Source organism: Canis lupus, chromosome 3 (genome assembly GCF_003254725.2).
Source record: "Canis lupus dingo isolate Sandy chromosome 3, ASM325472v2, whole genome shotgun sequence".
NCBI lineage: Eukaryota > Metazoa > Chordata > Mammalia > Carnivora > Canidae > Canis > Canis lupus.
Genome location: NC_064245.1, coordinates 53,307,308 through 53,335,187, shown reverse-complemented (window position 1 = coordinate 53,335,187; position 27,880 = coordinate 53,307,308). Strand labels below are relative to the sequence as shown.

General features: G+C 42.6%; 1 protein-coding gene across 9 annotated transcripts in view; it reads right to left on the bottom strand.

Moving 5' to 3' along the window:
- Positions 1 to 3,662: 3,662 nt before the first annotated feature.
- The window catches only part of PRC1 (protein regulator of cytokinesis 1), a 30,112-nt gene continuing 5,894 nt past the window's right edge, over positions 3,663 to 27,880 (bottom strand). For 3 of the 9 annotated variants that reach the window (XM_025438037.3, XM_025438042.3, XM_035714688.2), the window contains exons 2-15: positions 22,963 to 23,095; positions 22,164 to 22,286; positions 19,898 to 20,131; positions 19,657 to 19,827; positions 18,687 to 18,836; positions 18,030 to 18,177; positions 16,991 to 17,127; positions 15,030 to 15,125; positions 13,382 to 13,528; positions 13,076 to 13,186; positions 11,208 to 11,318; positions 10,065 to 10,241; positions 9,703 to 9,744; positions 3,663 to 8,114 (exon numbers count right to left, since the gene is read on the bottom strand). In XM_025438037.3, the coding sequence (XP_025293822.1) occupies positions 8,043 to 8,114; positions 9,703 to 9,744; positions 10,065 to 10,241; positions 11,208 to 11,318; positions 13,076 to 13,186; positions 13,382 to 13,528; positions 15,030 to 15,125; positions 16,991 to 17,127; positions 18,030 to 18,177; positions 18,687 to 18,836; positions 19,657 to 19,827; positions 19,898 to 20,131; positions 22,164 to 22,286; positions 22,963 to 23,095 (1,852 nt within the window). In that variant the 3' untranslated portion in view covers positions 3,663 to 8,042. Of the gene's footprint in view, positions 8,115 to 9,702; positions 9,745 to 10,064; positions 10,242 to 11,207; positions 11,319 to 13,075; positions 13,187 to 13,381; positions 13,529 to 15,029; positions 15,126 to 16,990; positions 17,128 to 18,029; positions 18,178 to 18,686; positions 18,837 to 19,656; positions 19,828 to 19,897; positions 20,132 to 22,163; positions 22,287 to 22,962; positions 23,096 to 27,671; positions 27,812 to 27,880 lie in introns of all 9 variants that reach the window. The other 6 variants (XM_049108465.1, XM_025438038.3, XM_049108466.1 and 3 more) reach the window with 6 other exon arrangements.

The window sequence follows — 27,880 nt, the reverse complement described above, 5'->3', positions numbered from 1 at the left end:
GATGGACGCATGTGATGAAGTTTTGAAATACAGGTGAGGTTTGGTGGGGTGAGGTCCGGAGCCAACAACCAACAAAGAATTCTTGAGACGTCTTTGGTGCAAAATGGTGGTTTTATTAAAGCACTGGGACAGGACCCATGAACAGGAAGAGCTGCTGCCCCAGGCCTGTGGGGGGTGGCTGATTATTTACCCTGGGAGTTGGGAGGGGTTTGGGGATAGGTACTCTCTAAGGAATTTTGGAAGCAAAGTTTCCAGGACCTTGAGGTTAGCTATTGTTGGGGCAAGGTCACTTTTACCATCTAATAAAACCTGAGTCATGAGACCCTTCAGATGTGTATCCGTGAGCCATATGCTTGGGGGATGATCGCCAACAAGTATCTTGGGGGGTAAAGATAAAGGAAATTTCTAAAGGAATTTTTATATGTTAAATTAGACTTAGAGGATCCTGGGGGTCAGGCTGAGATTGCCTTTTGCTCTTAGCAAAGTATTAACATTGAGGCATTTGAGTCCATAGAGTAATGTCCCTCTGCCTGTTTCAAGGACTTGTCAATGTGCTGCCCCAGGCTTGTGCTTTGTCCTCAGCTATCCCTGTGTTCCCCCATCACTGGATTGCTTCCATGTTTTAGCTACTGTGAATAATGCTGCTGTGAACATAGTGCAGATATTTCTTTGAGACCCTGTTTCCAGTTCTTTTGGGTATATACTCAGAAGTGGAATTTCTGGCTCATGGTAATTCTAGTTTTAATTTTTCAATGAGCCTACATACTGTATTCCACAGAGGCTGTATCATTTTTAATTCCTACAATAGTGTATAAGGTTCCAATTTTCCCACATCCTTCCCCAACACTTGTTTTCTGTTTTTCTCAATAATCACCATCCTAATCTAATGGTTGTAAGGTGCTATCTCATTTTGGTATGGATTTGCATTTACCTAATGATTAGTGATGTCAAGCGCCTTTTTATGTGCTGATTGCCCATTCATAGATCTTTGGAAAAATGCCTGTTCAAATCCTTTGGCTGTTTTTGAATTATCTGGTTTTTGTTGTTGAGTTTTATTTTATTTTTATTTTTTAAAGACTTTATTTATTCATTCATAGAGACACAGCTAGAGAGAGAGGCAGAGACACAGGCAGAGGGAAAAGCAGGCACCATGCAGGGAGCCCGATGTGGGACTCAATCCCAGGACTCCAGGATCACGCCCTGGGCTGCAGGCGGCGCTAAACCGCTGCGCTACCGGGGCTGCCCTGTTGTTGAGTTTTAGGAGTTCCCTGTGTTCTGGATATTAATTCAGCAGATAGATGATCTGGAAATATTTTCTCCCATGGATTGCCTTTTTATTCTGTTGATAGTGTCTCTGAATGTAAAAAGCCAAAACAGAACAAAAACTTAATTTTCATCAAGTCCAACTTGTTTTTCTTTTGTTGCATGTGCCTTCGGTGTCCTATTAAAGAAATCATTGCCAAATCCAACGTCATCCTAAGGCTTTTGTCCTGTTTTCTTCCAGGAGTTTTGTTTTGGGTCCTTGATCCATTTTGAGTTAGTTTACATATATGATATTAGGTAAGGGTCCAACTTTGTTCTTTTTGGTGTGATTATCCAGTTTTCCCCCACACCATTTGTTGAAAAGACTGTTCTTTTCCTATTGAATGGTATTGACACCCTTGTCACAAATCATTTGACCCATATATGCAAGAGTTTACCTCTGGGCTCTCTATTCTGTTCCATCTGTCTATAGTCTGTCTTTTTTTTTTTTTTCCTCCCCAAAGATTTTATTTATTCATGAGAGACATACACAGAGAGAGAGAGGCAGAGACACAGGCAGAGGGAGAGAGAGGGAGCCTGATGTGGGACTTGATCCCAGGTCTCCAGGATCACACCCCGGGCCGAAGGCGGCACTAAGCCATTGGGCCACTGGGGCTGCCCTCTATAGTCTGTTCTTAATGCCCATTCCATACTGTTTCGATTACTGAAGCTTGGTGTAGTAGGTTTTGAAATCAGGAAGTGTGAGTCCTCTAGTTTTGTTTTTCTTTTTCAAGAATGTTTTGGCTATTTGAGGTCCCTTGAGATTGCTTAACAATTTTAGGATGGTTTTTCTATTTCTGCAATAAAGTCACTGGGATTTGGTAGGGATTGTATTGAATCATGGATCACTTTGGGTAGTATTGATAATATTGTTCCAATCCATGAACATAGGATATATTTCCATTTATTTGTGTCATCTTTGCAGCATTTTGTAGTTTTCATTGTACAGGTCTTTCACCTCCTTGGTTAATTCCTAAGTATTTTATTCTTTCTTTGTTATAAACATAATTGTTTTTATAATTTCCTTTTCAGATTGTTGTTTGCATATAGAAATGCATTTGATTTTTGTGTACTGACTTTGTATCCTGCTACTTTGCTGAGTTCATGTACTCCCAACAGTTTCTTTGTGGATTCCAGGATTTTCTATATATTAAGATATTATCTGGGGATCCCTGGGTGGCTCAGCAGTTCAGCGCCTGCCTTTGGCCCAGGGCCTGATCCTGGATCGAGTCCCACGTTGGGCTCCTGGCATAGAGCCTGCTTCTCCCTCCTCCTGTGTCTCTGCCTCTCTGTCTCAAATAAATAATCTTAAAAAAAAAAGATATCTGACAGTTTTACTTTTCTTCCATTTTGGATGCCTTTTATTTTTATTGCCGAATGGCTCAGACTACAACTTCCACTACTGTGTTAAGTAGAAGTGGTAAAAGTGGGTATCCTTGTCTTGTTCCTGATCTTAGAGGAAAGTCAGTCTTTCATCAGTATTATGTTTGCTGTGGATTTTTCATATACAGTTTTTATTAGGTGGAAGTAGTTTCCTTCTTTTCCTATTTTATTGAGTTTTTTTTTTTATAATGAAACAGTCTTAAATTTTGTCAGATGATTTCTCTGCATTATGTGGGTGTTTTTTTTTTTCATTTTGTTCATGTGGTATATTAATTACCTCTATCATTCTGACATTCCAAGAATAAATCTCACTTGGATATGGTAATTTTTTAGATTTTATTTATTCATGAGAGACAGAGAGAGGCAGAGAATTAGGCAAAGTGAGAAGCAGGCTCCATGCAGGGAGCCCCATGTGGGACACGATCCTGGGACTCTAGGATCACACTCCAAGCCAAAGGCAGAGGCCCAATTACTGAGCCACCCAGGTGTCCCTATGTGTGTAATCCTTTTGAAATGCTGCTCAATTCTATTTGCTTCTAGTTTGCTGAGGATTTTTGCATCCATGTTCAAAAGGGATATCAGTCTGTAGTTATCTTGTAATATCTTTGTCTGGCTTCATAGAAGTTAGGAAGCATTCCCCCCTCTTCAATTTTTTGGAAAAGTTTGAGAAGTATTGTAGTAGTTCTTTAAATGTTTGGTAGAGGCATCTGTGGCTCATAGGTTAAGCATCTGCCTGTGACTTGTCATGATCCCTAAGTCCTGGGATTGAGCTTCCTGTTCAGCAGGGAGCCTGCTTTTCCCTCCCCCTCGGTCGGTCCCCCTGCTCGAGTGCTTTCTCTCTCAAATAATCTTAAAATTAAAGATGTTTAAATGTTTCGTAGAATTCACCAGTGAAGCCTTCAGGTCCTGGGCTTTTGTCAGGTGATTTTTGATTACTGATATAATACGAATCTTTCTTTGTGATTCAGTCTCCATAGTTTTTCTGTTTCTAGGAATTTTTCTTTTTTTTTTTTTTTTTTAAGATTTTATTCATGAGAGACACAGAAAGAGGCAGAGACACAGGCAGAGGGAGAAGCAGGCTCCATGCAGGAAGCCTGATGCGGGGCTTGATCCCAGACCCTGTGATCATGCACGGAGTTGAAGGCAGATGCCCAACTGCTGAGCCACCCGGGCTGCACTATAATTACATCTTTATACAATGTGTGCCCCAGAACAATGCATTAGTCTCCCAAGTCATGTAGAAAACAAGATTTGGAGTTACAAACCAAAGGTAGTGAAACTACCTTTTACATTAATAGTTGTTTTCTTTGCATTAGTCTCTTAAATCACACAGCAAAAAGTAGTTACAGGCTAATTGTACAATGTGACCTTTTATAATTGCCTATGTATTTACCTTTATCTAGGTCATTTCTCCATATGGCTGGCTTCAAGTTAATTAATCTTGTTGAGGATGCCTTGTGATGATTCAATTCTCTCTCGCTTTTACATTTTGCTCTTTATTTTTAAAGATTTATTTGTTCATGATACAGAGAGGCAGAGACACAGGCAGAGGGAGAAGCAGGCCCCATGCTGGGAGCCCGACGTGGGACTCAATCCCAGGTCTCCAGGGTCAGGCCCTAGGCTGAAGGTGGCACTAAACCGCTGAGCCACCCGGGCTGCCCTCTTTTGCTTTTTTTAAATTCCACATGAGTGAAATTTGATGGAGACTTGGGCTGTTTCCATAATTGGCTATTGTAAATAATGCTGCTTATACGCAGGGGTGCGTGTATCCCTTGGAATTAGTGTTTTTACATTTTTTTGAGCAAATTCATTTTTTAAAAAATATTTTGAGGTAGAGAATGAGCTAGGTGAGGGGCAGAAGGAGAAGCAAACTCTGCACTTAGCAAGGGGCCCAATGCGAGACTCGATCCTGGGACTGATCATGACCTGAGCCCAAGGTAGGCATTTCACTGACTGAGCCACCCAGGTGCCCCTTCCTCCATTACTTCTTCAAATACTCTTTGCCCCTTTCTCTCTCCTCTTTCCGGGTCTCCCATGATGTTCCTTATTGGTCCTGGTTATGATGTCCTGGAGGCCTATTAGGCTCTGTTCACTTTTGCACATTTTTTTTTTTTTCCTATTTCTCAGCCTCAGTAACCCCCACTGTCTTTTCTTCAGTATCTGATTCTTTCCTCTGTCTGCTCAAATCTGCCTCTGAAGCCCTCTGAACTTCTGAGTTATTGGACTTCACAGCTCCAGAAGTTTTTTGGTTTCTTTTCAGGTTTTCCACCTCCTTAATGATAATTGTTTTGTTCACACGTTTTCTTGAATTTCTCCACACCTTTAGCTCTTTAAGTACCTGTAAGGCCATGGTTTTAAAGCCTTTGTCAGACATGTGTGCCATTAAGTCTTTTCAAGAACAGATCCTTTATTTTTGGGATGGCTGGGTGGCTCAGTGGTTGGGTGCCTCCCTTCAGCTCAGTACATGATCCTGGAGTCCCGGGATCAAGTCTCACATCGGGCTCCCTACAGGGAGCCTGCTTCTCTGGGTCTCTTACGAATAAATAAAATCTTAAAAAAAAATAAAATAAAGACTTTGTCAGATTTATTCCTAAGAGGGCCCATGAGTGAGTGGCTCAGTCAGTTAAGTGTCTGCCTTTGGCTCAGGTCACTGTCCCAGGGTCCTGGGATAGAGCCCCACATCAGGCTCCCTGCTCAGTGGGGAGCCTGCTGTTGCTTCTGCCTGCTGCTCCCCTTACTGTGCTCCTTCAGTCAAATAAAATCTTGAAACAAAACAAATCTGGCAAAGATGTACAAAAGATCTGTATACGTGGACCTATAAAATACTGGCAAAAAAAAAAAAAAACAGATTATAATCTATAGATTCAATAATCGTAGATTTTCTGTAGAAACTGGCAAGCTAATTCTGAAATTCACATGAAGATACAAAGGACTGGGCACCTGGGTGGCTTAGTTGGTGAAGCCTCTGCCTTCGGCTGGAGTCATAATCCTGGGGTCCTGGGATAGAGCCTGGCATCCAGCAGCATTGGGCTCCCTGCTAAGCTAAGCGGAGAGTCTGCTTCTCCCTCTGCCCCTTCCCCTGTTCATGTTCTCTCTCAAATAAAGAAAATGCAAAGGACCTAGAACAGCCAAAGTAACTTTTAAAGTATAAATGGCTAGCTGGCTCAGTAGGTAGAACATGCAACTCAGGGGTCCTGAGTTCAAACCCCACACAGGGTGAGCCTACTTAAATGATTAAAAAAAAAAAAAAAAGTTATAAAATTGAAATCAGGTGTTAACCAAGAATTAATAGTAAATCGTCAATAATCAAGACCACATAGGACAAATGGATGTAAATCATCTTTGATTTTTAACAAAGGTACAAAAGCAATGGAGTGGAGAAAGAACAGCCTTTTCAACTAATGTTGCTAGACAACTCAGTATCTGTGTGCAAAGAAAATGAACTTAAAGTCATGCCTGGACCCGTACCCATAGATACAGTCAAAATGGATCACAGGCATAAACCCAAAACCTTTTTGCATAAAAATAAATTTTAAATTTCTAGAAAACTTATCTCTTGGGTTAGGTAATGATTTCTTAGAACAACAAAAGCACAATTCAAAGAAAAACAGGGCAGCCCGGGTGGCGCAGGGGTAAACCGCCGCCTGCAGCCCAGGGTGTGATTCTGGAGACCTGGGATTGAGTCCCACGTCAGGCTCTCTGTATGGTGCCTGCTTGTGTGTCTGCCTCTCTCTGTCTCTATGAATAAAAAAAAAAAAAAAAAAAATCATACAAAGAAAAGCAGAGTTCATCAAAATTAAATCTCTGTTCTTCAGAGACACCGTTAAAAAAATGAAGAGAAGCCACAGACTGGGAGAAGACCTTTAAAAAATCAAGGTAACAGGACTTGATTGTGTGTTTCACAAGTGTATATACTCTGCCAAAATTTATCCAAGTATACCACTTTAAATGTGTTTATTTTCTAAAAAAACTAATAATAATAATAAAGGCTGTTTAAAAACCAAAAGGTTTTTAAAAGCTAATCCTATTAAAGACAGATACCAATGCAACCAGAAATTTCCTAGGATTACTTCAGCGCCTTTATATATCAGGAGTTGGACTTTTTATTTCTCTCATACTTTTCTCAAAATAAATATTTTCAATTTAGAAATAAATGCATGGAAGAATATAAAAATCATACTCCTAAAAATTTCTTCTATGTTCTTTTAGTCTTTTCTATTTTCCACAGACCAAACCAACCAAAAAGTGATTGGGGGGGAAAACTCATCATACCACAATGAATTCTTTTGAAAGGTAAGTATACACTTTAATTATTTTTAAGAATATATTTATATTTTTAAAAACAGGACATGTATAAACAGCATGGCTGATTCTGACCAAACCCATGCTGGTAAGCTCTTGAGAACCACTGGCTGTGCTGACAGTAGTACTGGCACAGACAGACAGAGTAAGAATAAATAGTGCTTTGGGGAGAGTAGTGATCGATAAGGAAAGTGAAGATGTGGATGCTGTAGCAGGAGCAACTCCCCAGTACTGATATGTGCAAAGTTCAGGTCTCCAGGACAGAAATGGCCCAACCCAACAGCCTCCCAACTTGGCTGCCACCTGCAGGGGGTAGATGCAGTCCAGCACAGTGGGCACAGGGATGGGGGGGAACACTCAAGGAACAGTTCAGACAAGCATGTGTGTTTGTACACACATCCCCACAAAGGGCATTGCACTCTATAACAGAACTGTACACAATTTAACAAAGGAGCTTCTAGCCTCCCTGTCACCTCTTTGGCAGTAGGTCAGGCCATCTCAACTTCTGACACCTACACATCCTCATCAGGAGGAAGGCTATCCTGTGTGGTGGAGACAGAGCTCAGGTGAGAGAGCAAAGCTATCATAGCTATCACATTAAATGAACATCCCTAAGCAAAAAAGATGTTAATTACCAATTATAAGTGTACAACAAGCCAACGTTACTTCACGTCCCATACCCTGAGGATGGGCAAAATCATTTTCCTACACAGTGGTGAAAATGCAACAAAAGCCCTTGATCGTGCTTCAGCAAGTAGAATTATGGGGTAGAGAGAGAATTAGGTTCCATCTGCTAAAATTTGCACTTACAGCTATAAACTAGGTTTTAATGTTATTTCTTGGGTCAAAACAAAATCAAGTTTTTGAAGACCCGTGAAGCCTATGATGAACTTTCATCTCTAACACTCTCATTCACTTTTCAAAGTTAGGCCCATGGTAGTGGAACCTGTCTAGATTTTTAAGCACACCTAAACTCAAGAAAAATCAAGCCACCTCTGTATAATTAGATCTAGTCTAGGCACAGGAAGCCAAGCTGGGTGACTGATCAGGACTTCTCAGGACTGGATGTTGGTCGAATTGAGGATTCGAGAAGTAGCATCAGATTTGGAAGCCTTTGAAAGTTCTCGCTGTTGAAAAATAAATAATGTCAGTGGGAATACTGTCCCTCTCCTGCATGCCCCACCCTTGTAAGCATGGGTTAAGTGTCAGCACAAAGTCCCCTGAGGGCTGTTTGTCTGAGACCAAGGTCCCTCTCCAGCACAGGTTTTGTTAGAAACACAAGATGAGAGACTTTGAGCACCATTCTATTAGTGATAGATTTAAGTCTGTGCACATGGACTCTAGGACCCCTTTCCTTAGCCAGTGCATTCTGTTACAACTTCACAGAAGAGAAATCCCTTACATTTCACAACTCTCTTGAGTTGTCAAGCTAGGCAGGCAACAACCTTTGGTCTTTTGAGCCCTTTATAAAGCAAGGGGCCAGACCATTTATCTACCAATCCCTGGGGCTGAGGGCCTTGTAACCTGCTGGTGATTTGATCTCATGCTGGAGTACATGGAATAGAAGAAGGTAAAGCATGCATGACCATTAGAGACAGAAAGACGTTAGTAGAGGTTAGGCTACTGGCTTTCGTGCTGCCTGCAACCAAAACCAGATGAACCTCCCCTCCCTAGGTCTTGCCATAAAGATAAGCAGGTACAGTTAAGCCCCATATCATCATCCACTTGGGGTTTGGCTCAGCAAGCAAGCAAAAGAACATGGGACCCTCTGCCCAGCAGTCAGCTAGCCAGAGCAACATTCACTTCTCTAAATAAAAGCATACCAATCATGTAATTTGAAGGAAAAAAAAGTGCTGTAACATAAAGCTAGTTTCAACGTTCAAAATAAGTTCTAGTCTTGGGCAAGTGCCCTAGTCTCCGTCACTGCAGCAACGAGAGTTGGCAGGATGGCTTCAAGGCCATGACCCCCCCATGGGTGAGGAGCAGTCTTGCCTCTCAACGGGAAGAGGCTGAGGGAGTTAGGGAAGGGGCACTGCAATTAAGTGTTAGTAAAGACAGAGCAGGTTACTAGGAAAGAGGAGTGCCTGGAAAAACCTCTTTCAGCGCTGCACACGTATGCTTTAGCAGCTCAATGTAGTATAAATAGGTAGAGGCAAGGAAACGAGCATCAGTGAGCTCACAGGAGACAGGAAGTTATCAGTTCAGCCCCAAGGGGTTAGTAAAGCATATACTCCAGGAAATAATCAGCACACAGGCCAAGAACCTCATGATAGGCAGCACACAGCTGGGGCTCCCCTCCCATGATGGTGCCTCTCCTTTCCAGCACATTGGAGGCCGCTGGTATCACAATTAGGGAGGGAGAAGGTCTTCTAGTTTGAAATACGTGATTAAAAAAAAAAAAAAAAAAACTTTGCCTGACTTTATGTAGGGCTGAGAATCCAATTCAAGTCTGAACAAGTGCTCTTGTTAGTCAGCAGGTTAGGCTGTTGGAACTTGAGTCAAAGTATTTTTAAGGCCCACATTAGGAATTCCTGCTTCCTTTGTAAAAAAAAAAAACAAAAAAAACAAAAAAACAAAAAACAAAAAATGCTCTATGAGAGTACAGCTGAGATTATTGGTTAGTGTAGCCCCTTGCCCAGACGGGAATTAAGCCAGCAGACGTGACAGATCAGTTTAGATAATGGACATGGGACATGCAGGGGTTGCCATACAGACCTGAAGCCCAACAGTGGAGCTGTCAGAGAGGGATGGATCCTTCTAAGAACAAAGAATTACGACAATTACCAAGAACTCCACCAAGAGAGCACCAGGCCAGTGATCAGAGGGTCACCTCCTGCAGCCAGGGAATGGTATTTCTTAGGCAGAAGGATCCAGGTTAAATGTCAAGTTGCTGCTGCCAACTTCCTTCTTAAGTATTCCCTTAAGCCACCCCACCCCATGCCATGGTCAAGACAAGAAAGGGATTTTCAGCCTCCAAAGAACTGTCCTAACAGCCTGGGTGCCCTTGGGAAAATACCCACTCTGCCCCAACTGTGTGCTCCCCAGAGACTGGTAGATATTAGGAAAAGGTGAATTACCGCAAACTCAGAATAGGTGCTGGCAACAGAATTAATGCTGAAGTTGCGCTGGAGGGGAGCCAAGGCGGGGTACCCACCGCTCAGGATGCTGCCATTGAGCTCCAGGTTCTCCTTGTTGGCTCCGTTCCTGCCAGCCTGGGGTGTTTTTTTCCCCAAACAAGTGGAAGTGATGATTGGCTAGAGGGAAAAGAGAAATCTGTCCATCATACTTATAATGACCACAAACACGTGCATGCACATGTGCAAATGGCCAAAGGCTGATACTATCGTTATATTATTCATGGGTCTGTAAATCTTCTACTTTTGGTTAAAAAAAAAAAAAAAAAAGAATTCTTAATGATTTGCAGAATTCTTTTTTTTTTTTAATTTTTTTAGATTTTTCGGGATCCCTGGGTGGCGCAGCGGTTTGGCGCCTGCCTTTGGCCCAGGGCGCGATCCTGGAGACCCGGGATCGAATCCCACGTCGGGGTCCCAGTGCATGGAGCCTGCTTCTCCCTCTGCCTGTGTCTCTCTGCCTCTCTCTCTCTCTGTGACTATCATGAATAAATAAATAAAATCTTTAAAAAAAAAAAAATAAAATAAATAAATAAATAAATTTTTTTAGATTTTTAAAATTTATTCATGAGAGACACAGAGAGAGGCAGAAACAGGAAAGAAAAGCAGGCTCCATGCAAGGAGCCCGATGTGACTCCGAGATCACGCCTTGAACTGAAGGCAGAGACTCAACCACTAAGCCACCCAGGCATCCCACAGAACTCTTCTTTTGAGCATAGTCTGTAAAATACCTGAAAGACACATTTAGCACATATTCCCCACCTCTCCTTATGTGAGAGTACCCCGACTCTGTCTAGCAGTCGTGTCGCTGGACTGGAACCCACACACTAGGCCAACACTCAGCAGCAGCTAAAGACTAGGCTTTGAACTAAGCCCACAGAATCACATCCCAGTGATTCCCATGATACTAATGGGGTTCAGAATGACCATTCTGTTTTTTTTTTTTCCTCTCAGGTAAGCTAGCTCACTCTCAGCATCTCAATGAAAACAGACTCCAGGGATCTTAGAAATTGGAACCAACAGGTGGGACACCTGGATAAATGGGCTGGAGCTGTGTTGGGGATGTCCTTGTACACAGAGCATACTAACCTTGCTGCCAGAAGGTGGAAGTCGAGACACAGGGGAACGGTAGACTGTCCCCCCAAAGGCAGGCCGGATGCTGCTGTTGGCTGTAGCATTGGACATGGTAGTAGTGTTTAGCTAAGAAGAACAGAGATTACGGAGGTGTGATAACATGCTCAGCAGCCCATCCCTACACCACACTACAGAGAAAGGAATATTAGGGAAGAGTCTAAGATAGGTTTCCATGGTTAAGAGCTTTGAGGACACCTATGGTAAGTGTTCAAAGCCAATTTCTATCTGGATTGAACTATAAAATGGTACAGCTTTTTTGTTTCTGTATCTATCATATTTAGGGATTTACCCAAGAGAAATGAAAGCAGACATCCATACAAAGACCTGTATATAAATATAGCCCAAACACCACAAACAAGCCAAGTGTCCATGCATAGGCACAAGCAAATTGTGGTTGAGTCATGGAAGGGAATACTGCTCCCCAATAAAAAGGAGTGACCTATTAAATATGCAACAACATAGGTAAATTTCACAAAAACCATGCTAAATGAAAGAAGCTAAACCAAAAAAAGAATACATTCTGTATAACTGCATTTATATAAAATGTTAGAAAATGCAAACTAATTAGTGGTGACAGAGCAAATCCGTGGCTGCCAGGGACTGTGGGAGAGTAAGGGAACACATAGTGGCAAGAAGAAACTGCGTGCAATAGCTGTGTTCACAGTCTTGACTGTGGTGATGGTTTCATGATGGTTTCAGAATGTATACATATGTCAAAACTTATTAAAGCATACACTTTATGTGCCAATTTTACTCAATAAAACTAAATTTAAAAAAAAAAAAAACTCTAGGTAGGGACACCTAGATGGCTCGGTCAGTGGAGTGTCTCTGACTCTTGATTTCAGCTCAGGTTGTGATCAAAAGCATGGGCACACACTCTCTATGATAGATAAATCTTAAGTAAAATCTAAAAAATACGATGTAATAATGATAGGGAGCTGGTTTAATAAATGATAAGGACAGAATGGACAGCTAATAATGAGTGTGTGTTTGAAGACAGTTTAATGCTATGAAAAAAAAAAAAATCACAACCAATACCAGGTAGGGAAAAGACAAATTATATGTGATCTCTAGTTTGTAAAAATACATTATTTTAAAGCCTTTTTAGGGGCGCCTGGGTGGCTCAGCAGTTGAACATCTGCCTTCAGCTCAGGGCATGATCCCAGAGTCCCAAGATCGAGTGCCCCATCGGGCTACTTGCAAGGGCCCTGCTTCTCCCTCTCCCTCTGTCTCTCTCATGAATGAATAAATAAAATCTTAAAAAAGAACTTTTTAAAACCAGGGAAAACACCAGATATTTTCAATGATCCTCTTGGAGTTTATTTTAGGCAATTTTTTTTTAAAGTAAACTCTACCTCTAACGTGGGGCTTGAACTCTCAGCCCTGAGATCAAGAGTCACATGTTCTACTGACCGAGCCAGCTGGGCCAGCTGGGTACCCCTGAGGTGATTTTTAAGCTATAGGTTATAAAATATTTAAGCTGAGGAAAGAGAAGGGAAGTAATGCTTTATTCCATTTATCTAAGAAAAGTTTAAAAAATCCTCCCCAAGCTCCTGCTCTAGAGATTAAGGAGTGCTGAATATTCCATTTTCTAAACAAGAAAGTCTTTCACAGAATACCATGGTCACTTGTTGGAATTCCAGGATGAACCTTTGAATGCTACTGGGGGTACGGTATAGTCTTCCATTCATACTTTTAGGTGAATCCAACCCAGAAGGTCTAAGAAACCCTTTCTCATCTGTTGGGCAGAAGCCAAAATGTGGCCAAGAGTCCTAGCCTCAGCAACACCCCCCATAAACAGCGGTTCATAGCCTCACGTTTACCTTACGCACTTTGCCAGGCCTGTTAGGTGTCAGGCCTTGCCGCTTGTTGGGGGTTCGGGGAATACTGCCATAGAGCATCTCTGTCTCTGTCTGCTTCTTGTTCTTGAGTTGCTGTGTGTCAAAGTCAGAGGCAATAGTGATAAATCTCAGGAAGGGAACAAGTGTGAGATGGGACAAAACAGGGCCAGAAATCTAGTGCCAAGTCCCTATACCCGGGGCTACGTCTTCAGCCACCCCACACCCATGACAGAGACCCTGGGCTGTTCACATCCCACTGTCCCCTCGTCCCACACTGTGCTCGCTCACTCTTTCTTGCTTGGCTCGTTCCTTCTCCAGTCGATGCATCTCCCATTGTTCCATCACATACTCCATGAATTTCTGTCCATTCACCACAAATGCCTTCGAATGCTCCTGTTCCCATGTTTCAATCCGTGCCTTCAACTCCTCTTCCAACTGAGACCACAGACAAGGACATGCTAATTATTTCAACTCTTTGATATAAATATAAAGCCTGAATGAAATGATTCTCCCAAAGGAAGACGCCGCCCCAGAGCACCATGAGCCAAACGAACTTCAGGTTGCTAGACCCACATGAGTAGAGGTCAGAGTGACCAGGAGGCAAAGCCTAGGGATAGTTTATTCATAACACATGAAGGTGGGAAAGGGCAAGAACCCATAGTCTAACTCGGGTTTTGGCACCTAAAGCTGGAGGCAGCACTGGGGAAGATGAGCAGCATGAAATAGGCAGTGTATGTTAAGAGCACCACTATCCAGGTTCCGACCTGATCTACTGCTTATTGACTATGAAAAGGTGAGCAAGTTACTTAAGTTCTCAGGGCCTCCATTTCCTCATCTACAAAAATGGAAATGATACCAATTCCATAAGGATGCTGTGACAACTAAATGAATAAATAAATGGAAAATATTCTGCAATAGTATCTGGTACTTAATTCAATAAATGCTAACAATTATTATTAAAATAGACAACAGGAGGGGTGCCTGGGTGCCTCAGTTAGCTGGTACCTGCCTTCGGCTTGGGTCATGATCTCTGGGTCTTGGGATTGGGCCCTGTGTCAGGCTCCCTGCTCAGTGAGGAGTCTGCTTGTCCCTCTCCCTTCCCCCATCCCCCCGTGCACTCTCTCTCTCTGATAAAATCTTAAAACAACAACAACAACAACAACAACAAAAAAACATAATGAAGCTCACAGCACTTTTTCAAAAGCTTGCCTATGTTATGGGCTGAATTGTACCCTCCTCAAATTCATGTTTAAGCCCCTACCACCCCCAGTACCTCAGAATGTGGCTTTTTTGGACATACATGTAATGAAGTTAAAATGAAGTCATTTGGGGAAAAAAAATAAGATCATTTGGGTGGGTCCTAATCCAACATGACTGGTGACCTTAAGAGAAAATATGGACATAGATACATAGAGAAGAAAGGTCATGTTGGGATGCCTGGGTGGCTCAGCAGTTAAGCATCTGCCTTTGGCTCAGGGCCTAGGCCCAGGGTCCTGGGATTGAGTCTCACATCAGGTTCCCTGCTTCTCCCTCTGCCTATGTCTCTGCCTCTTTGTGTTTCTCATGAATAAATTAAAAAAAAAAAAAAAGCCATATGAAGATACAGGGAGAAGGCAAATCATCCACAAGTCGAAGAGGCCTCAGAAGAAACCAACCATATTGATAGTTGATCTCAGACTTCTAGCCTCCAGGATTGTGAAAAAATAAATTTCTGTTGTTTAAGCAATCCAGGCTGTGGCACTTTGCTATGGCAGCCATAAAAAGCCAATAAACCGTGATATTCAAGGCTTACACCAGGAAGGCTCGGTATATACTTACCACCCTCGCCTAAGCACTGGAAGAGAAGACAGTTCTGGGGCAAGACAATTCAAAGCAAAGGATATACAAAAAGGTATTTTGTAGCCAAGCACCAAAAACTCTCAGCGGCAGTTATTACCTTAGGAAGTGTTTTTTGAAGCTTGGCTCGTTGCTTTTCTTCTTTTAGAAGATTTCCTCCACGGTTTGTAAATCGACTTGGATCTGAAGCCTTTCTCTGTGAAAAATACCTTTTAATTAGAGTAAGCCCTGAGAGAGTCAGACTAGTTACTTCTGCTAAGATTCCCTGTTGTCAAACTAACACATATTAAGGAGACTCTCAGTTTTACGTTCCCATCCATTGTCAGCGATGAGAAACTGTGGTGTTCTAAGAGAAGAGAGTGGGGTGTGAGTACTATAGGCATATGCAAGATCATCCAATGGCATGTAGGAAAAGTACTGTTTCCTTTTTAATCTAAAAGTATGATAGGAAGTGCCTGGGTGGTTCAATCAGTTAACCGTCTGCTTTTAGCTCAGGTCATGATCACAGGGTTCCTGAATCGAGACCCTCGTCAGGCTCCCTGCTAGCAGGGAGTCTGTGGCGGCTGCTGCTTCTCCCTCTCCCTCTCCCCCTGGCTTATGCTCTCTCCTTCTCTCTCAAATAAATAAGTAAAATCCTTAAAAAAAATAAATAATATACGCTTTAACGTGTAATGCACAATGTCATTGGTTCCCTCCCTTGGTTCTAATGTCAAAGATGACTGTCAGTTATAGGGAATGAGACATGTGGAGGGACAAGGGAGAGGTCTACACTCAGGAGGGCTTAGGGTGGCACCCCTACTTGCCCACTCACTCCTAGCATATTGACAATGCAGCTTAAATGTGCCCAGTTAAGAGGCTGATAATCTGGTTTTTATGAAATCAACACTCACAAAATGGGCAAGTAAAAATGTAAAGTGTTAGGCTTCTTTTCCACTTCTTGTTACTGTATCGTGTATACAGTGTATCACAACGGTATTTAAGCCTGTAATTTGTATATATAAATTAGGTTTACACACTCAAAAAGCAGAGCAGATCATCAGAAAACCAGAAACAATCTTGACAATTTGGAGGCAAAGCCTATGAAGAAATTGTTTCCCATCAAGACCGCTTGATTGGTGAATGCCTATAAACACTAACTGAAGGGGATGGCAATTTGTTTCTGATTTTTCCCTAAATACTGGCATGTCAATGAGACCCTTCCTTCTTGCTTTCAACCACAAGTTAAGGAGTAGCTGAGGGCTAGAACATCTGTTCTCAAGCAGCTGTAAGACCTCATACAGCTCTCTCCATTTGAATCCTAGTTTCTAGCCTGTGACTTTGAAGGGATTGACTGATTCTCTAACGGCCTCTTCAAGCTCAGAGTGAGTTTCTTCTCCCCTACAAGTCTCGTCTGGCTTATCCAAGACCCAGCCCCTAGCTCTGAAAAGTTCAGAGGGAAGCTATGAGTACCAAGTCTGTCAGAAAAAATGGAATTCAGACTATAGAAATGTGCCCTAACACTTAGGCAACTTTCTAAGAAGACCACGAAGTTGGAATGTAAGCATATTACGAACTACCTGCCCCAACATTCACTATCTCCTTCCTTGGTACGGAGAACCTGAATTTATCTGTGGTAGCAGCTCCCCCAGCCTCAGCAGCAGCTGGTGTGCAGGCAGAGGTGCTGGAAGAGCCCTCAGAGGGGCTGGAGGGTCAATACTCAAAGTGCAACAGTAAGAGTTCTAAAGTCACCGTGGACCTGAGGATAATGTTCACCTCTCAGTGGGTGGGGAGCCATGCATGGGCTGGAGAAGCCTGGGGCACCCCTGGCTGTGAAACAGCCATACCTGCCCTGGACTTCCTACATGCAAGGAATGCTACTTTCCTGAAGGCACTGATGGTATTCTGTGTCCCACGTACAAGCTTCACAAATACAGAGGAGTTAGTGGTAATTCAGAGACTTCGTGATAAAGACAGGGTGTGAGAACCCTGGCAGAGAGCAAAGGAGAATGCACCCTGGCTCCGTGCAGGCTAGGCCTTAACAACTGATTATGGACTCCATGGAAACAGAAGCTGGGGTGGTACCTCAAACTCCAAGAAAAGCCTCCAGCTTTCTTCCCACTTCTGGACACCTTCAAAGAGTTCTTTGTGGACCTCATAGTAGTTTTTTAACCGCACAATCTCAGCATCATGGAGCTGGAGCAGATTTTCCGTGTAGTCCTCTGCGAGATACAGACCCAGTAGTTTACAAAAATTCTAGCGTTTAGTAGCCCAATTTACTAGTCCCTCATTTCAACTTCCTTCTTCCTTATAGTAAAAGTGACACATGCAGTAAGTATAGACTGCAGATGATAAAGCCAGCCCTATCACATGATCAACCTGGGGAAGGGGCACTAAGGGCTAAGGTATGGGCTAAGACTCTCAAAGCTTTAGGGCATCTCTGACCTTGTTCTAGGTCTCCTTCATATTCTTTCTTTCCATCCTGCTCACAGAAAATGTCTAAAAATTTAGTAGACAATCTCATCTTTATACTCAGTTCAGGCCAGACCAGAATTCCGTTTAGCTCCTGGGAATGAACTCCATGGGCTCAGATGTGGGCTTTGCTATTTACTTGCTACATCCCTCTGGGTTAAGTTGCTGAACATTTATGTACTTTCATGTCCTCACCTCTTGCCATGAGGATTCACTGAGCCTGGCATAGAGTAAGCACCTGATAGACGAGCCTCACAACTACAGACTGTGGTGATTTACTATATCAGAAATCAAGAGACCCTTTGCTAGAAGCATCTGCAAATGTTAATTATACAGGAATGGCAGTTTATGCTAAAAGGCTTGAAAAGGTGCTCTATCTGTTCAGTAAGGAAAATACGTGCTGGTGAATGGCTGCCTTCATAAAGACAAGTGAGGAGGCCACAACAAGAGCACTGTGTTTTGGGCAGCCCGGGTGGCTGAGCAGTTTAGCACCACCTTCAGCCCACGGCCTGATCCTAGAGACTCGGGATCGAGTCCCACCGTTGGGCTCCCTGCATGGAGCCTGCTTCTCTCTCTGCCTCTCTCTCTGTGTCTCTCATGAATAAATAAATAAAATCTTAAAAAAAAAAAAAATCACTGTGTTTGTACAAACCATCATAGTAAGGGGCAAAAGCTTGTCTCTGCTCCTGGCTGTAGAAACACTGGTCCCAGTACTGAGCCAGCTCCACTCGAATTGCCTCAATCACTTTCTTCATGTTTTGCATCTTCAGTTCTTCCAACCTATCCACTTCCAATTGCAGCTGTAACATAGAGACTTAGTAAAGGTGCTTGCCATACATTTGCTTTCACATAGGAAGGCAAAAGTTCAAAAGTCCATGCCCCACACCCCAAATAAAATTGTAACACAAAGCTAGAGTTAAATCAACAGTTTTTTGGAGGTGGAGGGTGGGGAGAGCAAGCATGAGAGCAGGGAAATGGCAGAGGGTAAGGGAGAGAACCTCAGGCAGGCTCCGTGCTGGGCCTGGGGCTCGATCTCATGACCCTGAGATCATGACCTGAAGAGAAATCATGAGTCAGGTGCTCAACCCACTGAGCCACTCAGGTGCCCCAACAGACACTTTTTATAACACTGATACCATGGGAGCCAGAAACCTAAGAAATGTACACAAAGGAGAGAAGATAAGCTGGCTACGGCCACCCTGGTCTAATGCTTGCCTTAAAAACAGGCTCACTTGAGGCAGACGCTGGTAAAGACAATACACGTGACACTAGTTGCGACTGCTGACCCTCTGCCCATTGGATTTCTTACCGCTTTCTTGACCTTGGCCTTTGATCCAGTCATAACCGTGGCCACAGCTTCTCTCTCTTCTGCAGGTATTTGCAACCTGTCCCAGAGCTCTCGGATCTGAGCTCGCAGACCCTCACACACTGCTTCATTTTGTGATTTTCTCATTTCCAGCTATAGCAAGGAGAGCCAATGATTATGGCAAAGATAGCAACACAAAAGCCAGCCCTGTAGCTTCCTGCAAAGAAATGTCTGGACCCACACAGAAAAGCACTTTTACTAGACTGTGAAGAGGTGTGTTTTCATGACTTGGAACACAAACTGTATAGCTATCATTATGGTAGGATCTCAAACCCCAAGAATTAGGATTTAGATTTTTAATTAAAAAAATTCAACACTGGGCAGCCCCAGTGGCTTAATGCCACCGTCAGCCTGGGGCGTGATCCTGGAGACCCGGGATTGAGTCCCAGTCAGGCTCCCTGCATGGAGCCTGTTTCTCCCTCTGCCTGTGTCTCTGCCTCTGTCTCTCATGAATAAATAACATTAAAAAACAAAAAAAAAATGAACACTAAGCTCATTCATATGACTAATATTATTTCATCCGAAATTTCAATTTCATATTCTTAGAGCCAGAAATAAATGTTAAAAAAAAAAAAAAAGGTTGCATCATTTACTATCTTTTTTTTTTTTTTAAGGATTTTATTCATTTATTCATGAGACAGAGAGAGAGAGAGAGAGGCAGAGGCAGAGGGAGAAGCAGGCTCCATGCAGGGAGCCCAATGTGGGACTCGTCCTGGGACTACAGGATCACCCCCAGAGCTGAAGGCAGATGCGCAACTGCTGAGCCACCCAGGCAGCCTCTCATTTAATATCTTTATCCTCCTTCATTCTTTTAACTTATAGTGCTTATTTAAGACTGAAGGAAAAAACTGTCAAGTTTTTTTCAAATCACTGGACACTGGAGATCCCAGACCACAATGTGAGTAGTCATTACCTGCCGAAGCAACTTCTGTAGTGTTGCAATATTCTCAAGAGATAAACAAAAGGCATCTTCATCTTCACACACCACATCTCTTTCAAAGCTTGTGTCTGGGGTGTGATCTAATTCTTCCATACACAGTATGATCTGCCTCTTTATGTTGACAAACTCCTCACGTCTAGATGCCTATAAAAAAAAAAATGATTACAAGTACCTACAGGAAAGTTAAAACCGAAGTATGAATGCAAACACTTACCTTGGTTTCCCTTAATGTGGCCACGTGTTGTCTGAACTGGTTCAGTTCTTCTAAGCTGGGAACTGAGTTGCTGTCGATGTCATAGTGGGGCATGCAAAGAATTTCACACAGCTCTTGATCTTGTTCTTGAAGTAGTTTCAGTTCTTGTCTTCTCTCCTTTTTCTGTTTTCGCATCAGTTCTACCTGAGTGCGCAAATCCTTTTCTAGCTGCAAGATGGTCGTCTCTCCTTCTTCCTGCAGGAGACAAAGTACCATTGTGAGAAGATTCCAAGTAGATCTCTTTAAATGAAGAGGACAATGGAAGAGAGCTAGGATGGCAGACTTTTAGTTAAACTTACAAATAAGTCAACTCATGGCCAACAAAATATGGCATAAAAGAGGATCTCCTAAAGAAGTCGAGAAAAAGGAAAGGTACCAGGGGCACTTTTGCAAGAGGTAGAAAGTGGCTGGAAAGCTTGCTTTGAGTTTTCAGGGTAGTATATTTAGCTTATAATATGATGCTCATCCTAATAATCCTAAGAACATCACATAACCAATAAAAATTAATAGTCCTTGCTCTACTCCAACTGATTAACGGGGAGAAAGTGGCAAATTATAGGATTTAAAAATTTACACAATATTATTCAACATTGGTGAACAAAAACGGTCATAATTTAAGGAAAATATATTGGGGTGCCTACGTGGCTCAGTGGTTGAGTGTCTGCCTTCAGCTCAGGGCATGATCCCGGAGTCCCAGGATCAAATCCCACATCAGGCTCCCTGCATGGAGCCTGCTTCTCCCTCTGCCTGTGTCTCTGCCTCTCTCACTCTGTGTCTCTCATGAATAAGGGAAATATATCACTGTATATCTAACTTATCACCTAATTTCATACTGAAAGTTAAAAAAAAAAAACTGAAGAAACTATTCGTCTAAAATCTATCTATCTATATATATATATATATATATATATATATATGATCAGTATATGTATATATAATTTTTCCTGTAGATTCCAGGAAATTCCTATGATGTCATGGTCTGAATGATTGCTCTTGGCTACCAGGTATGAATTATCCTTTACCCTTTGAAGGTGGTCTCCCAGGGGCGCCTAGGTGGCTCAGTTAAGTGTCTGACTTCGGTTCAGGCCATGATCCCAGGGTCCTGGGATTGAGTCTCACACTGGGCATCCTGCTCAGCAAGGAGTCTGTTTCTCTCTCTCCCTCTACCCCTAACCCCCAACTCATGCTCTAATAAATAAGTAAAATCGGATGAATGAATGAATGAATGAATGAACGAACGAACGAACGTGGCCTCCCTCCCAGGCTGACTCCATCTAGATACCTGGGCAGCTCTTCCTGTAACAGGGAGAGGGACTCAAGAATCTTAGAGCCATGAGGCCCTGCAGTCACAGCTATTCTAATCACTTCCCCAAGCTCCACACTGTTTTTCATTTTTATGATCCCAACACTAGTGTTACTGGTTCTAACCAGGGACACGTTTTGGACCTCTATCCTGTTACTCATTTCATCCTTGCTGGCATCCTCATTCCAGCCTTGCCTTGTGCTGGACCACAAAATACCAACCTCTTAGCCTGGTACACAGATAGTCATGCATGCTTGGAATCTAACTACAGTCTCTAGACACTCCAGCTTTTGAGATATTTCTTCTCAAGTAGCCAGTTTGGCTGGTTCAGTAGTATGCAACTAACTGGGTATGAAAAAACCCAAAAAGGCAGGCTTTTTGGCAACTTTCCCTTGTATCACTAGGCACTTTTGCTTCCTAGGTAATGCTTTTCATTTTCTTTCAGAGAAAGAATAGCATAGTACCATCTGTACCTAGGTTTTCCTTAAAGTTAAAAAATTTTAAGAAGCTTATTTTTTTATTGTTTTTTAAGTTTTTACTTATTTACTCATGAGAGATACAGAGAGGCAGACACAGACAGAGGGAAAAGCAGGCTCCCCACAGGAAACCCGATGCAGGACTCGATCCCAGGACCCAGGGACCACAATTCAAGCCAAAGGCAGATGCTCAACTACCAAGCCATCCAGGTGCCCCAAAGAAGCTTCTTTTTAATCAAAGCATTGCAACACTTATTAGTGGCTCCATCTCTCAAGAGGGCAACTCTTTACAGAAGTGAAAGTTACTCTGCTGGAACTAACTAGGTGGTATATTCTCCCCACTTTTTATGGCCAGAACTCTATAAGGAAACTTTTCACCTGCACCCCCAAGTCAGAGTTCCTTCCTAAATATCAGACCCAAGCAGGAGCCAGAGGCCCCACCACATACCTGAAATGGTTCAACGTGTAACTCACTGCACAGGGTATTGAGCTCTTTTTGACAGACGGATATGCTTTTGATGAGCCTTTCCTTCAGGCTTTCCTCTTCAGCAATCATCATATCCAGGAGATCCTACGGGAGAGAAAACAGTCCCATAAAAGTATGGGGCCAAAGGGGAAAAAAACCCAAACCAACTTTCATAATTTCAAATTCTTAAGAAAGGACTTAAACGGAGAGGGGTTGGGGTGCCTGGGTGGCTCAGTGGTTGTGTATCGAAGCCTTTGGCTCAGGTCAGGATCCTGGGATTGAGTCCTGCATCAGGATCTCTTCTATGGGAAGACTGGGAGAGTCTTCCCACTGGGAGACTGCTTCTCCCTCTACCTGTCTCTGCCTCTCTCTGTGTGTCTCTCATGAATAAATAAAACAAGGAAAGAAGGGAGGGAGGGAGGGAGGGAAAGAAAGGAAAAGAAAAAAAAAGAAAAGAAAAGAGAAAAGAATGAACTTAAACAGAAACAAAACCAGATGGTTTTGAGCCTGGGTAGCTCAGTTGGTTAAACATCTGCCTTCAGCTCAGGTCATGGTCTGGGGTCCTGGGATTGAGTCCCATGTTGGGCTCCCTGCTTCTCCCTCTCCCTCTCCCTCTGCCGGCCAGGCTCCCCACTTGTGCTCTGTCAAATAAATAAAATCTTTGAAAAAACAAACAGGAAGAGCCTGTGACATCCTAGTGTCTGTTTACAACTATCTCCAATGAGACATCAGTATCCATACTACTGTCCCACAGGAAAGAGACCAGTACTACTCAACTCACCTTGATATGCTTCTTTACAACCTCAGTTCTTTGTAACCGCTGGTCCTCTGGAATCCCAATTAATTCCCAGATTTCCCGAAGGTGATTCAGAGCTTTCTGGAGACATACTATCGACTCCTCCGCCAGCACCTCACTGAAAAGCAAAAGAGAAGCCAGTAACATCAGCCACTGCCTCCAGAATAAAAGGAGGATTTATAGAAACTAAACATACTAGTTTCTCAGTGGCCTCAGGCTAAAACAAATTGAAAACAAGCATTCAACTTTAATCACTGTTCTCCTAAACACAACATTGGCAAAGCAAAATTCACCATCACCTTATGTTGTAGAAATTCAAATTTTTTTTTTTTAAAGTAGGCTCTATGCCCAGCATGGGGCTTGAATCCATGACCCCAGGATCGAGGCCTGAGCTGAGATCAAAGGTAAGATGCTCAACCAACTGAGCCACTCAGATACCCCAGAAATTCAGTCTCCATGATACTCAGAAGCTGGGATTTATCAACAATTCTACCTATGATAGCACAATACAGAATGATAAAAGAAAAACCAGACAGGTTGTTTCTGGTTGGATTAGTCAGGAGAGCACAGGACTCTGGATCTCAGGACAGTGAGTTCCAGCCCCAGGCGAGGTGTAGAGATTAGTTAAAAAGGAAAGATAAACCAGACAAAATAAGCGCTCACCTAACACAAGAGCTTGCTTTGTGAAAAGCTCCTATAAAACTGGCATTTTACTACAATTTTTTGTTTTTTTTTAAGATTTTTATTTATTTATTCATGAGAGACACAGAGAGAAACAGAGATATAGGCAGAGAGAGAAGCAGGCTCCCTGCAGGGTGCCCGATGTGGGACTCAATCCCGGGACTCCAGGATCACGCTCTGGGGCAAAGGCAGAGGCTCAACCGCTGAGCCACCCAGGCATCCTGCAAATTTTGTTGTTCTTAAGTTACAATTACTGACTTACAGAGTGGCTAAAATTATAAGACAAACATCAAGTGTTGACGAGGATCCAAAAATGAGAACTTTCATATACTATTGGTCTGGAGTGTAAACTGGTACAACCACTTTAAAAATTGCTGGCAGCTTCCACTAAAGCTGGGCCTGGCAGTTCCACTTCTACATGCAAGTCCAGCAGAAACGTACATGTATGCAGTAAAGACATGCACAAGGGAGATCCCTGGGTGGCTCAGCGGTTTGGTGCCTGCCTTCGGTCCAGGGTGTGATCCTGGAGTCCTGGGATCGAGTCCCACATCGGGCTCCCTGCATGGAGCCTGCTTCTCCCTCTGCCTGTGTCTCTGCCTCTCTCTCTCTCTCTCTCTCAGTGTGTCTCTTATGAATAAAAAAAAAAAAAAAAGACATGCACAGGAATGATCAGAGCAGCACTACTCATAATAGCATAGGAGTATAAACAACCCAGGGGTGCCTGGGTGGCTCTGTCGGTTAAACAAATCTGCCTTTGGCTCAGGTAATGATCTCAGGGTCCTGGGATTGAGCCCCATGTTGGGCTCCCAAGCTCAGGGGAGAGCCTAGTTCTCCTTTTCCCTCTGCCTCTCCCATTACTCGTGCTCTCTCTCTCACTCGATCTCAAATAAAATCTTAAAAAAAAAAAAAAGGGTAGAAACAACCGATGTACATCAACAGAACAGACAGTACATTCCTACAATGGAGTAACACAGCAATGAATACACAACATGGATCAATCTCAGAAACATTATGCTGAACTATGCCAAATGAAAAAAGTCAAGTCCAAAAAGATTACATACTATGATTCCATTTTATGACATTCTAGGAAAACAAAACTATAGTGAAAGTAAGCGTGGGGTCAGAGCAGAAGATCAACTGCAAAAAGGCCCAAGCAAACGTTTTTAGGGTGATAGAATGGTCCTAGTTCTTAGTGATTACCTAACTGAACATAAAAAACAAAATTCAACAGTACAAGTAAAATGAGTCAATTTTACTGTATATAAATTATACCTTAATCTTAAAAAAAAAAAGAGAGAGAGAGGTAAGGGGCCGCCAGAGTGACTCAGTCAGTTGGGTGTCTGACACTTGATTTTCAGCTAGATCTCCAGGTTGTGAGATCAAGCCTTGCCTCGGGCTCCCGACTTGGAACTGAGCCTGCTTAAGATTCACCCCTCCCTCTGCCCCTCCCTCCTGCTTGCTCGTGCATTCTATCAAATAAAACCTTAAAAAAAAAAAAAAAAAAAAAGAAGGTAAAACAAAACATGGAAAAACAAAAAAATTTGAGGAAGAAAGGGAAATATAGTTTGGATGAAAAAAGCAAGATGAGCATCAAGAATAGACATTTCGGGCAGCCCTGGTGGCTCAGCGGTTTAGTGATGCCTTCAGCCCGGGGCGTGATCCTGGAGACCAGGGATCAAGTCCCATGTTGGGCTCCCTGCATGGAGCCTGCCTGTGTCTCTGCCTCTCTCTCTCCCTCTCTCTCTCTCTCTGTGTTGTCTCTCATGAATAAATAAATAAAATCTAAAAAAAAAAAAAAAAAAAGACATTTCTCCAAAGAATATATATAATAGCCAATAAGCATGTGAAAACACACTCAACATCACTAGCCACTGGTGAAATGAAAACCAAAATCACAATCCCTGTGTGATTCCATGTATGTAAAATTCAAAACAGGCAAAACTAAGGTATGCTTTCAGAAGTCAGGGTAGTGGTCGCCATTGTCTTCGGAGGTGGTAACTGGACAGGGCCAAAAGGAGCACTGATTACATAGGTGTGTGCTGACTGAAAATCTACTGAGTTTTGCACTTAGATTTATGCACTTTTCTGTACGTTATTCTTCAATTACAAAAAGTTTTAAAACATTTTTATCTGAAATGCAAATTTAACTGGGCACCTTGTATTTTATCTTTAAAAAAGTTTACTTTAAAAATGATAACTATTAGTCTGCTTCACATAACACTCACAGAACAGAAATTTTCTCTCCTTTCATAGATACAAATGGATAACAAGGACACTGCTCTGGCACCAGAGAAACTAGAATGTGGATATGCTTTGCCACCAGTCAGCAGTGAGGCCTAAAACAAATCACTTAAGCTCTTCTTGTGAGGGGACTAGAAGCTCTCATTGGCCTCCTTTGTGCCTCAGGGTCTATTTGGAGGTTCAATGAGCCACCAGCCTAGATCTCCAACAACAGCAGTTTCTTCATACGTTTTAATATTTTCATATCTAAGACATTTCTCTAGCCAAAAAGTCCCAATTTAAAGGTTGCCTGTCCTAGATGAAGTTTTGGCACAAACACCAGTTGCCTATACTAGATGGCCAATATCAATACCCAGATAACAAAGTGTTTTTAAAGAATCTACTGTACTCCATTTTAGAAATGTTAAGGGGGGCAGCCCAGGTGGCTCAGCAGTTTAGTGCCGCCTTCAGCCCAGGGTGTGATCTTGGAGACCCTGGATTGAGTCCCACGTCACACTCTCTGCATGGAGCCTCCTTTTCCCTCTGTCTGGGTCTCTGCCTCTCTGTCTCTCATGAATAAAATCTTAAAAAAGAAGGAAGGAAAGAAGGAAAGAAAGGAAAGAAAGGAAAGAAGAAAGGAAAGAAAGGAAGAAAGGAAGAAAGGAAGAAAGGAAGAAAGGAAGAAAGGAAGAAAGGAAGAAAGGAAGAAAGAAAGAAAGAAAGAAAGAGAAAGAAAAGAAAAGAAAAAAAGGAAAGAAAGAAAGAAAGAAAGAAAGAAAGAAAGAAAGAAAGAAAGAAAGAAAGAAAGAAAGAGAAAGAAAGAAAGAAATGTTAACAGGTAGTTAAGGCATTTATTTAGGTACACCTAGGTGGCTCGGTGGTTGAGCATCTGCCTTTGGCTCAGGGCGTGAAGCCAAATTCCCGGGTTCGAGTCCCACACTGGGCTCCTTGCATGGAGCCTGCTTTTCCCTCTGCCTGTGTCTCTGCCTCTCTCATGAACACATAAAAACTTAAAAAAAAAAAAAAAAGGTATTTAATTTCAATTAACTTTTGTTCTAATCTCAATTAAAGTTCAACCACAGAGCTTCCCCAGGCACTCCAATTTTTAAGACAAAAAGAATGCATAAATCAAAATCCTAATCTTTGTATTTTATTAAAAATAACCTACAAGACCTAATCTGTGGTCATAGTCCATCTGAATGCAAACCCTAGTGTTAAACCACACCAGCCTGGGGCACTGCTCTGAGGGTCACTATTTCAGGGACTGCTCTATAGTCTCTTCTAGTCTAATTGGCCCACTCTACCCTAGCCAATCTCCACAGGACAGATAGGTTCTCTGGAAAACAAAATCCAATCAGGCCTCTGCTAAATTACTCCCTTCAAAGTTTCCCATTGCCCTCAGGAAACAGTTCAACCATCTTCAAAGGAAAGGCTTTCTAAAAATCTCTCCTGGGGAGCCTGGGTGGCTTAATCGGTTAAGCAACTGCCTTCAGCTCAGGTCATGATTCTGGGGTCCTGGGATCCAGTCCCACATCAAGCTTCTTGCTCAGCAGGGAGCCTGCTTCTCCCTTTTCACTTACCCCCCACTCGTGCTTGCTCTCTCTCTAGTGCTCTCTCTCAAATAAATTAAGTTAAATTAGAATAAAACCTCTTTCCAGGTTTGTCTCTTAATCTCTCACCCCTCACTCCCTAATACTCCAGCCAACTCAACTTTTGAGCATTCCCCGGACAGGCCTCTCACTCAACCAACTGCTGAACTCAGTTGTCCATGCTGCCATGCTTCTATACATTACCTTCCACCTGCCATCGCCTTCTCTGGACAGCCATGGATTCCTCATCATCATTTCCTCCATCACTGCCCCCATCCACACTGTAGATCATAGACTCAAGGGCAAGGACTGCCAGATCTTATCCATCTTCGTTTTACTAGACCCTAATGCACAGTGATTATTCAATAAATGTAAAAGGAATGGCCTTAAGTTCCTGACAAAGGCTCATTATG